The sequence below is a fragment of the Fukomys damarensis genome, unplaced genomic scaffold, assembly GCF_012274545.1.
Source record: "Fukomys damarensis isolate Sample0158 unplaced genomic scaffold, DMR_v1.0_HiC HiC_scaffold_39, whole genome shotgun sequence".
NCBI lineage: Eukaryota > Metazoa > Chordata > Mammalia > Rodentia > Bathyergidae > Fukomys > Fukomys damarensis.
In genome coordinates, this window is record NW_022900951.1 from 43,071,904 (window position 1) to 43,082,378 (window position 10,475).

Sequence of the window (10,475 nt, forward strand, 5' to 3'; positions counted from 1 at the left end):
AAAAAAAAAAAAAAAAAAAAAAAAGAATATGAGAGGGCAGGCCAGGCAGGTGGGTGGGGCCCAAGGAATCCCAAGCCGGAGTGTGGGAGGCTGGTTGGGCCAGGAGCCAGGGTGTGTATGGGGGTGTATTAGGTATTATACTTCCTTAATGGCTCCTGTATCACTGCCAGGCCTTGTCTAGCCATCAGCCACAGGCTCCCCACAGCATCAAGATGGAAGTCAAAGGTCAGCTGATCAGCTCTCCTACCTTCAATGCCCCAGGTTGGTAGCTGGTTCCCCCTCCTGCTGCTCTTCCCCTGCTCTGAATCACTACCTGCCCTCTTGAGGAGGGTTGGTCTCTGGCCCTGCAGATCCTCCGGGATGCCTTAGCTATTCCACTGATCTTTGCTCCCTCTGTGTCCAGCTGCCCTGTTTGGAGAGGCTGTGCCCCAGGTGAAGTCAGACCGTCTGCGGGTGCTACTTGACCGGCAGCGGGCTCTGCAGGAGGCACTGAGCCTGAAACTTCAGGAGCTCAGAAAAGTTTGTCTCCAGGAGGCGGTGAGAGCCAGTCCCTAGGGGTCTCCAGTGGGAGGGAGTAAGGAGCTGGGACCCTGGGTAGGCGGACTGTGTTAGCAGTTGCTGAGCCACTTGTCTGGGCTGTGGGTTACCTGAAAACCCCTTGTCTCCTCAAAGCTCTGCTTAAATGTCTTAGAATCAGTGAATCAGTGAAATATGATGTCAGCCCACAATTCCCACTTAACTCTAAATCCCAAAGCCTCAAAAAATGAAACCCATTTCCAAAATTTGGCAGTGCAGCCTACCCTGAACTGACATACAATGATTTATGGTTTCGACTTAGAGCTTTTAGTGTGAATGTCCACAGTTTGCTGGAAATAATAATGTGGTTCAGACAATGCAGCCCCAGACCTGATGGGGGTATTATATAAAGTACACTACATAGACTGTGTCTTTTTAAATAAAAACTGCAATATTCTGCACTCCAAGTTTTGTAGTCTTTGGTACCTCCTGCCCCAGGGTTTGGGCTATTGAAGGGCTGAGAGTCTATGCTACTCACCTGCCTGGTAAAGGAAGAGACATAAGGTGTGGGGTGCTGGGCAGGGCCAGGCTCCACAGAGGACTTCTGTAGCTTCTGGGATCATCGCTGCTTTACTCTGCGCCTACAACTGACTCTTGGTCATGTCTGTTCCCTGAACCCTCCAGGAGCTCACTGGCCACTTGCCCCCCGAGTGCCCGCTGGAGCCTGGTGAACATCCTCATTTGATCCGCCGGCGGCCCCCTGTAGCCCGTGCCTACCCTCCACCACATCCTAACCCAGCACACCACTCCTTGTGCCCTGCTGAGGTGAGCAGATGGGTGTGGAGGGCAAGATGGTGGGGGAAAGGGACAGGAACAGGCTTGGGAAGAGTACCTGGGAGTAGGAGATGAGAAGGGAAAGGGCTTGAAGAGGTGTTTGTTTTTTTTTTTTTTGGTATTATGCTGTCCCCAACTCTGTCAGTACTGGCCTCCCGCTTTCAGGAAGATGAACAAGCCCAGCACAGAGAGGGTGAATTAAGCTCCATCCCTAGGCAGATAAGCCTGCTTGCAGGAGGAGCAGGCCCTGCTTCCAGTGCAGATAGATTCCACCACTGCCTGGGTCCTGTGCCTGGCCATTTCCAACATTTGGTCCTATACCACCCCTCTTGGGCCCTATAGGAGCTGGCTCTTGAGGCCCTGGAGCGGGAGGTGTCAGTGCAGCAGCAGATCACTGCAGCTGCTCGTCGCTTGGCCTTGGCCCCTGAGCTGAGTGCTGAGCAGCGCCGGCGCCGGCGCCAGGTGCAGGCAGATGCTCTGCAGAGGCTGCATGAGCTAGAGGAGCAGCTTGGAGATGTCCGGGCCCACCTTGGCCTCCCAGTGCTTCCACCCCAGCCACTGCCACTGTCCTCGGGAGCACTCATCACCACGCAGGGAGTCTGCCTAGGCACGCGCCTCACTCAACTCAGCCAAGGTGAGCCAGGCCCTAGAATCCCACCAGTGAGACAGGGAGCAAGGGCAGGAAATGAGCTCTGGCTAATGGATGGGTGAGTAGCCAGTGAATGCTGAGAGATGGACAGATCTTAAGGGAGCCACCGAGTAAGAAGAGTTATGATTAAAAAAATGGTTAATTGGCAAGTGTTCCAGTGGAGCTCTGTTTTTGTTGGCATGTGTTCAATAAAAGCCCATTGGAACTCCAAAAAGAAAAAAAAGAGTTGTGATAAAGGGGGATAAATGGGCAAGGGAGACCCTGGGGGACTGATTAGTAGGAACTAAGAAAGTGAAGACCCAAACCCATGCTGGTCTTGCATTCATTTAAAAGTGGGTTTCTGGGGAGGGAACAGAGCGAGGAGGAACCACCCAAAATGTGGGGTGAGCAGAGGAGCCCATCTAGTGGGGCAAGAGGATGGTACCCAGGCTTTGGGGTGATGGTTCTGGTTTTCTCCCTTCTCACCTATAGAAGATGTAGTCCTGCACTCGGAGAGCAGCTCCCTCTCAGAATCTGGAGCTAGCCATGACAATGGTGAGGACTTGTATCCCTTAACCTGCCCCCAGTCCCCTGCTAGGTCCCCTCAGCCCATCCTGTGATGCTCAGATCCTCCCCTACTTGTTTAACTGTTCCTTAGCTGTGCTGCATCTTCCTGTGGCCTCCATCTTCTTTTGGGGGGTATTTTTTGTTTTGTTTTAGAAACAGGATTTTGCCCTATAGTGCAGGCTGGCCTTGAACTCACTATGTAGTCCAGGCTGGTCTTGAACTCTCAGCAGTCTTCCTGCCTCAGCTTCCTGATGATGGGATTAAAAGGCATGCACCACCATTCCCGTCCCCCGCATCTTCTTAGTGTTAGCCCATCCCTCCCTCCATAGTTCCAAGGCCTACACTGTGAGCTCTTCTCATCTTTTTGCCCTGTTTCGTTCCTTAGCTCCTTAGCCTGCTTAACCCCTATCCCAGCACTAGCCTTTGCCCTGTGCTTTGTGCCAACCTGTCCTGGCCCTTCTGGGCCCTTTGTTTTTTTTTGTTGTTGTTTTGGTTTGTTTTTTGGTACTGGGGCTCGAACTCAAGTCCTTGTGCTTTCGAGGCAGGTGGCAGCACCACTGAGCTAAACTCCTGGCCCTGGGCCCTTTGTTTTTAACTTCTACCCCAGTTTTTTTCTTCCATCCAGAGGAGCCCCGTGGCTGCTTCTCTCTGGCCGAGCGCCCCTCACCACCCAAGGCATGGGACCAGCTTCGGGCAGTATCTGGGGGGAGCCCTGAGAGGCGAACCCCGTGGAAACCACCCCCGTCGGATCTTTATGGGGATTTGAAGAGCAGGCGGAACTCTGTGGCCAGCCCTACCAGGTGAGGGTGAGCTCTTTCTTCATGCACCCCAGGAGTCAGGAATGGGATCCTGAGCCTGGGCTGGCAGGAGGGCCTGCTGTGGGGTATGGACTCTAACCTGGGCCCCGAACTGGGCCTGCCTGTCTCTGTCTAGCCCCACCCGCTCGCTGCCCAGGAGTGCCTCCAGTTTTGAGGGGCGAAGTGTGCCTGCCACCCCTGTCCTCACCCGGGGCACTGGCCCCCAGCTGTGCAAGTAAGGGGACTCTGAGGGTGGGTCTGAGGATCAGAGGAAGGAGCCTTTAGTTCTTTTTTGTTTGTTTTGTTTGGTTTGGTTTTGGTTTTGATTTTTTGAGACAGGGTCTCACTATGTAGTTGAGACTGACCTGGAACTCACTAATTAGCCCAGGCTGGTCTCGAACTCACAGCGATCCTCCTGCCTCGGCCTCCTGAGTACTGAGGGAGCCTTTAGTTCTAATTGGAGGTGTTGAGGAGAAATTGTCAGAAGGTGTGGGATATGGGCATTTGGCAGTGTGAACGTGAATAGGAATTATCTTGGTGCAGAAAGGCGAGGGAATTCGGAACAGAAGCAGCAAAGTTTGAGTATAGGCTTTTCCTGAGTCTTGGATAGGTCATTTCCCTTCTGAATCATTGTCTCATTTTTGAAGTGGACATAGCAATACCAGCCTTTGAAAGATGCAGGCATTTGAACAAATTATGAATGATTGATTAAAATATTCCAGTAAGAAAATAAACATGGAGTAGGAATTTAAAGAACTCAATAAAATTCCTACTTTTTATTTCAAAAAAACACGGGCATTATAAGTTCTGGGTAACATGTACTAAATACCTACCATCTGCTAGTAATCAGTACTTTATAGCAACTTATTTAAGTATCAGCAAGATCCCTCTGAAGGGGTATTATTGCCATTCCCATTTTATAGCTGAGCAAACTGAAGTGTAAAGATTACTTGTTAGTAAACTGAAGGCCTGGTATTTGAACCCAAGCAATTTTGACTTTAGAGTTTGCTTTTAATCACTATACTGTTAAATACTTATAAGTGCCTACTTTCCCCAGGCTGCAAAAAGCCCCCAAAGCCCTGTCCTTGTAGGGCCTGCATTCTGTGCATGGTGGCTGTTGTGGTTCACGTACATGATGTGACAGAGTTTTTTTTTTTTTTTTTTTTTTTTTTTTTTCGTACCAGGGATTGAACCTGGGTCCTTGGGCTTGTAAGGCAGGCAGTAGAACCACTGAGCTAAATCCCCGGCCCCAGACTGGTCTTATATTCTAGGCTTAAAGACTGGGACTTCGTCCTGGAGGTAGAGAGAAGCCATGAGCAGGACCTTAGCAGGAGTTGAGGCGTCCAGGTGCATTAGAAGGAACCCTCTCAGTGTTTTCTCCTCAGTTCTACACATATTTACATACCCCTTCAGCTAGCAGCCCTGTCCCCCAATCTGGGACCGAACCTCAGCTGCCATTAACATGCCACTATCACCTTTGCACACAACTTCTAACCCTAGGTCCATTTAGAGACGTATGTGGAAGTGAGGCTCAGAAAGAGATGAGGTAGGGAGGGCACTGGTCATCTGCCTCATTTTTCTGACCTTCCTCCCATTACCCCTACCTCTGTGCTGCAGACCCGAAGGCCTCCATTCTCGCCAGTGGTCCGGCAGTCAAGACTCCCAGATGGGCTTCCCCTGGGCCGACCCTGCCTCTGATCGTGCCTCCCTCTTCGCAGCTCGCACTCGCCGCAGTAACAGCTCTGAGGCCTTGCTGGTGGACCGGGCAGCCGGTGGGGGAGCTGGTTCCCCACCTGCCCCTCTGGCTCCCCCTGCCACTGGCCCCCCAGTCTGCAAAAGCAGTGAAGTGCTATATGAGCGCCCCCAGCCACCCCCTGCCTTCTCCTCCCGCACAGCTGGCCCCCTAGATCCTCCCCGGGTCACCCGGCCTAGTTCAGCTGCCCCTGTCTCCCGTGGGGCCCCCAGGCTGCCACCTGTGTATGGGGACTTCCTTTTGGACTATTCGTTGGACCGGGGCCTGCCCCGAAGTGGCGGTGGGGCAGGCTGGGGGGAACTGCTGCCTGCAGCTGAGGCCCCAGGACCCCTCTCCCGTCGGGATGGGTTCCTCGCCATGCTCCCTGGCCCACCACCCGTATATGCAGCTGACAGCAGCAGCCCCCTCCTCCGCAGCAAGGACCCCCACACCCGTGCTACCCGTACCAAGCCTTGTGGCTTGCCCTCAGAAGCTGTTGAGGGCCTGGAGGTGCATCCAAACCCTCTTCTCTGGATGCCCCCACCCACCCGTATACCCCCGGCTGGTGAGCGCAGCGGCCACAAGAACCTTGCCCTGGAGGGGCTGCGGGACTGGTACATCCGGAACTCGGGACTGGCCATGGGGCCCCAGCGCCGACCTGTGCTGCCACATGTGGGCCCACCACACCCGCCCTTCCTCCATGCCCGCTGCTATGAGGTGGGCCAGGCACTATATGGGGCGCCCAGCCAGGCGCCGCTCCCGCACTCGAGGAGTTTCACGGCACCCCCTGTCTCCGGCAGGTATGGGGGCTGCTTTTATTGATGGGTAGGGGTCTCTTGAGGCATATGGCAAAGTTATCCAGGCTAGGGAACTAGTCATGCTGCTAATGACTGGGCCCACAGGGACATTCGTTGTAGTGTTGGCATAGGCACTGTACCAGGCATGAGCAGTGTTAGTCCTTTGGGTCCTGGTGGAGGGGGATCTTGGGTGCTGTTAGCAGCAGGTCTTTACCAAGCTGTAGAAAGAAGCCTTTTAACATTTTACCAGTGCAAGTCAGCGGGAAGTGAGCCTTGAGATCAGGGTGCTGGGTGGAAGGGACGTCGTGTGCCCCTTACCTTTCTCTTCCTCTTTTTCCATGCCCCATGTTTGGGAACCTTATGCCTGCCTTCACCTCTTTAATGAGCCTGTTTTCCTCTCTCTTTCTGTGTCTTGTCTGTCTTTTCTCATCTCGTCTTCCCCACCCTGTCCTCCGGATTCCTGCTGTCCCTTCTAAAGATACTACGCGGACTTCCTGTACCCCCCGGAGCTGAGCGCTCGCTTAAGCGACCTGACGCTAGAGGGGGAGAAGTCTTCCAGTTCTGACCCCCAAACCCCAGGGACACTGGTTTGACTCTTTCTGATATGCCCCTTGCTGGCCTGGGCATGACTCCACCCTGAGGAGCCCATAGGCGAACTTGCTGAGCTGCTCTGGGATGTGGTTGCTCTCATTCCTGGGGGATGCCAGCCTGATCTTCCAAGGCCCATGGCTCCCTGTGGGCCCAGGAAGGTGTCTGATACCTTGCTTCTCTCTCATACTGTGCTGGGGACGGGGGGGCCTCAGTCAGCTTCAGAGAGGGGGGGATAATGTCATGGGGACTCAGCCCCTTCCTACATTTCTGTTTACAGTTGTGATTTAGTATTCATTGTCTTCACCCAACATTAGGCGTTTTATAAAAGGGAAACTGAGTTCATCCTGGTTGGGTTCATTCCTGTCCCCATGCCCAGCCTATCCCATGAAATAGACCATACAGAGTCTCGGGGCCCTGTTGAGGGTTACCGGGAGACTGGTATGAGCAGAACTCCCTGCCATCTTCCATTAAGGGAGTTCTTGTGCAGGTGGGCTCTCTGCTCACCTTTGGATGGATTGAGTGTGGATGAGATGCCTGAAGGAGCCCCTGTCCTTGTCTGTGCCCTCAGCCTGTGTGTCCACCATCCCCAATCAGGAGGCTGCAGGTTGGAAAGGGGTAGAGCCATCAGGTGTGTTACATTCTGGGATGCTGTGGTGGTTGAACCTGGCATCTGGTAGATGTCAGTAAAATCCTCAGGTGACGTCTGGCCATGGGCCACAGCCCACGTCACATCTTCTTTAGCTTTCCTTCCATTCACCACTTTTTAAACAACTCTACAAACTGTGTTTTCTATGATACATATCTGTGACTTTCTGGAGCTGGGGGTTCCCCTACCCCATTTACCTGGTGTTAAACTTTTCTTTTTGTACCAATGGATCTGGGCCCAAGACACTACCCACACTGGAAGGGGATTTCTATAATAAATGTGTAAACTGAACCTGTTGCTCCTCTATCTGCTTTGCCACAGGGGCCCATACTTCAGTCCAGATAATACAGTAATTTTTTTTTTTTTTTTAGGTACCGGGGATTGAACTCGGGTCCTTGCGCTTGCGAGGCAGGCCACCGAACCTCTGAGCCAAATCCCCGGCCCAATACAGTAATTTTTATAGGAAGAAAAATACTGTGAAATGGGCCAGGGTAAAACAAAGCACTGTGGAAACAGCCAAATAATGTCATCTGTTTTGACTTGACTTTGCCTTGTGAGGTGAGGCAACTTTTTTTGGCTGCTTGTCCTCAGATTCCTGGCCCACCTGAAGAACTCGTGTGTTTATATGTGATGCTAGGGCTCTGCATGTGTTAGGTAAGCACTGTACCACTGAGCTCCATTCCACACATTATACCCTTAGTCTGTGCTAATCCAGAGGTAACAGGTTTGAGGAACAACCTGAGTGATTACCCCTCGGTCCACAGTCAGGTAGAATTCAACAGCATTGAAAAGCAAAAGGCCACCCTGTCCGCTGAAATGCAAAAGGACTTCAGCCAGGAGCCCGAACTAGCTTGAGATATGTAACAGCTTTATTGTTGCAGCAACACTAATATATCTACCCCATTTCCAGTTGGGGCTACCTCACACTCCGCCCCTTGGTCCGTGACACTGTGGAATATTGGGAGAGGGGCAAAACCTCAAATAGCAGAAGGCAACTGGGACTGGTGAGGGTTGAGGTCACCTGGTTCAACAGAATCAGGATACCTGATTCCGCCCAGGTGAGGACTGAGGGCACTTGGCTTGGGGTCTAATTTGGCAGTGCCTTAACCTAGGTTTGAAACTAGGGTGGGGTCTGGAAAAGCCTTGGTCCAAGGTTCAAGATTTGAGAATGTCTTGACCCAAGCCCCAGCTTTGGTGCTGCACATAGCAGACTGGTGAGTCCCAGAATTTAGGTAGGTATCTCTAGGTCCATGTTTTGAGACTGGCCATGGACACTCTAGTCCCAAGCCCAAGGTCTGAGGCTAGATATAGGTGACTCTGGGTTGTAAGTTGAATGTTGTGGAAGACAATAATCCCTAGGTAATGGGGGCTTGGGTGTGAGTGATACCCTAATTTTTTTTGACAGGGTCTTGCTCTGTAGTTCAGGCTATCCTTGAGCTCACTACATAGAATAGACTGGCAATACTCCTGCCTCAGCCTCCTGAGGGCTGGGATTACAGATGAGCACCACCACACCCAGTTGATACCCTGATTTTAAACCCGGGTGGAAATTACTGATGTCCTTTTTTTTTTGGACTGGCCAAGTTGCTCTTGACTTCTATTATAAAAGCTGGGAAAGGGGTCTGGGTGCCAGTATGGGCTGGGGTGGGGGTGTTCTTCAGGTCCTGGGTACAGGTTCCAGGCCCTTAGGATCCAGCCTCCTGTTCTTGTCCCAGTGCTTCTAGTAGCAGCCCCATTGGCGTCCGCTTGAGACCAATGCTCTCAATTTTGTTCTCAATCTTGTTTTTAAGGTTGCGAAGGCGTATCGAGGCATGCACCAGGATCACTGTGGGTGGTACGAGAGGAGTGGGGTCAGTGGGATGGGGCTTCAGCTTGCAGCCAATGGGGGCCCAGAGAAGGGAACTGGGGCACAGGCAGGCCAATGGAGTGGTCGGCAACCAGGATGCCTGTTAGGTATGGCCAAGTATTTCAATTCGTTTGGCAGTGGAGGCGTGGCCACAAGAAAGGGTTTTCAATAACAGGGATGTGGCCAGTGCTTTAAGACACAACACCAGGAGACCCAAATGTCACTAATAAGAGGGGTGTTCCCAGAAGGAGGGAGCAAAGCCAGGAAAGGAGCATTTAACAGAGCTGCCCTCCGGATTTCCCAGCCCTGTCTCAGACCAAAATCAGTACAGGCCGAGCCTGGCATCTTAAGTATTGGCCGTTTTCCCAGGCATCTCAGGGGTTAGTAGAGACTCACAAAGCACCGGCCCGGCGATGCTGAGCAGGAAGGTGCAGGCGCCGCCCGCGACCCAGAGAATGAGGAGGCCAACGGCAAGCACTGCGGCTAGGCAGGCGGCAGGGTGGCTGCGGCGGCAGCGTCGCATTGCTGCGCGGGTCTCAGCCACCCACACCAGCACACCAAGGGCCAACAGCACTGCCAGCGCGCTCAGCAGCGTGTGCAGCGGACGCACGTACCTGCAGGAACAAGGGTACTAAGCTAGCCCTCCCATCAAATCAAGGAGCTTTAATTTGCAGCCCGCAAACACTCCCACCAGCCCTGCCTCAAACAGGTCCATCCTCCAGGAGGATTTCTGTGGACCCTCATTCCCTTTGCTTGAATCTTACAGTCCATTTTCCTAAGGTCTTTGCTTTAGATCCTCCCATTCTGCTAGCCTGGGCTCCTGGCATTTCCCTGGTCTTTCCTACCCTCCAGGACTCCTCTCCAGCAACCCTCCAACTGCCCCCACATACCTCATGTGAGCCAAGTCTCTGCAGATCCCTCATCTAGGCTTCCAGTCTCCACACATCTACATCTCCCCTGGCCCATGGTCCTTAGATGACCCTGTTCTAGGTGTCCTCTTTCCCCATCACGATTCCCATTTCCCTGTAGATCCTTCCTCGAATCATTACTAGAACGCTTCCAGGCCTCTGATCTAACTCAACTTCCAGCCCTGACCAAGTCCCTCCTCTACATTTTCCATCTCTCTGGTCTCAAGCTTTTCAACCCTGGGTCTTCCCTCTGGGCTCAAGTTCTCCAACAGGTATCTGCTCCCGGGGCGTTCCAATCATGGATAAGATTCCCTCCAAGACTACTCCACAAATGTACCTTCCAAACCCTTCAACTTTTACCATGTCCCTGATCCTACCTCTTGTCCTAAATCCTCCAGGACTGCTTTCATCTGACCCCATCACATCACCTCACCTAAGTACGCATGTCCCCTTTGCAAGGCCTTAATTTCAGGTCCACCTCCCAGCCCACTTTACCCTTTAGCTCCACTCTGTCCATCCTTTCCAGGTCTTCCCTCTACACCCTTTATTCCCAGCAGACCCTCCTTATGACCAACCAGGACCCGCCTCTTTTTCTATGCTCCTCAGGCTTTTC

The 10,475-nt window shown here is 52.7% G+C and overlaps 2 protein-coding genes across 4 annotated transcripts in view; one reads left to right on the forward strand and one right to left on the reverse strand.

Annotated features, from left to right (window-relative positions):
- The window catches only part of Ccdc120 (coiled-coil domain containing 120), a 14,345-nt gene extending 6,950 nt beyond the window's left edge, over positions 1 to 7,395 (forward strand). For all 3 annotated transcript variants that reach the window (XM_033760363.1, XM_033760364.1, XM_033760365.1), the window contains exons 3-11: positions 171 to 261; positions 404 to 537; positions 1,201 to 1,341; positions 1,693 to 1,984; positions 2,471 to 2,533; positions 3,171 to 3,345; positions 3,479 to 3,577; positions 4,960 to 5,874; positions 6,350 to 7,395. In XM_033760363.1, coding sequence (XP_033616254.1) covers positions 213 to 261; positions 404 to 537; positions 1,201 to 1,341; positions 1,693 to 1,984; positions 2,471 to 2,533; positions 3,171 to 3,345; positions 3,479 to 3,577; positions 4,960 to 5,874; positions 6,350 to 6,464 — 1,983 coding nt within the window. In that variant the 5' untranslated portion in view covers positions 171 to 212 and the 3' untranslated portion in view covers positions 6,465 to 7,395. The remainder of the gene's footprint in view (positions 1 to 170; positions 262 to 403; positions 538 to 1,200; positions 1,342 to 1,692; positions 1,985 to 2,470; positions 2,534 to 3,170; positions 3,346 to 3,478; positions 3,578 to 4,959; positions 5,875 to 6,349) is intronic.
- A 1,163-nt stretch (positions 7,396 to 8,558) lies between these two features.
- Praf2 (PRA1 domain family member 2) overlaps positions 8,559 to 10,475 on the reverse strand; it is a 2,296-nt gene continuing 379 nt past the window's right edge. The window contains exons 2-3 of the mRNA XM_010606322.3: positions 9,351 to 9,568; positions 8,559 to 8,933 (exon numbers count right to left, since the gene is read on the reverse strand). Coding sequence (XP_010604624.1) covers positions 8,794 to 8,933; positions 9,351 to 9,568 — 358 coding nt within the window. The 3' untranslated portion in view covers positions 8,559 to 8,793. The remainder of the gene's footprint in view (positions 8,934 to 9,350; positions 9,569 to 10,475) is intronic.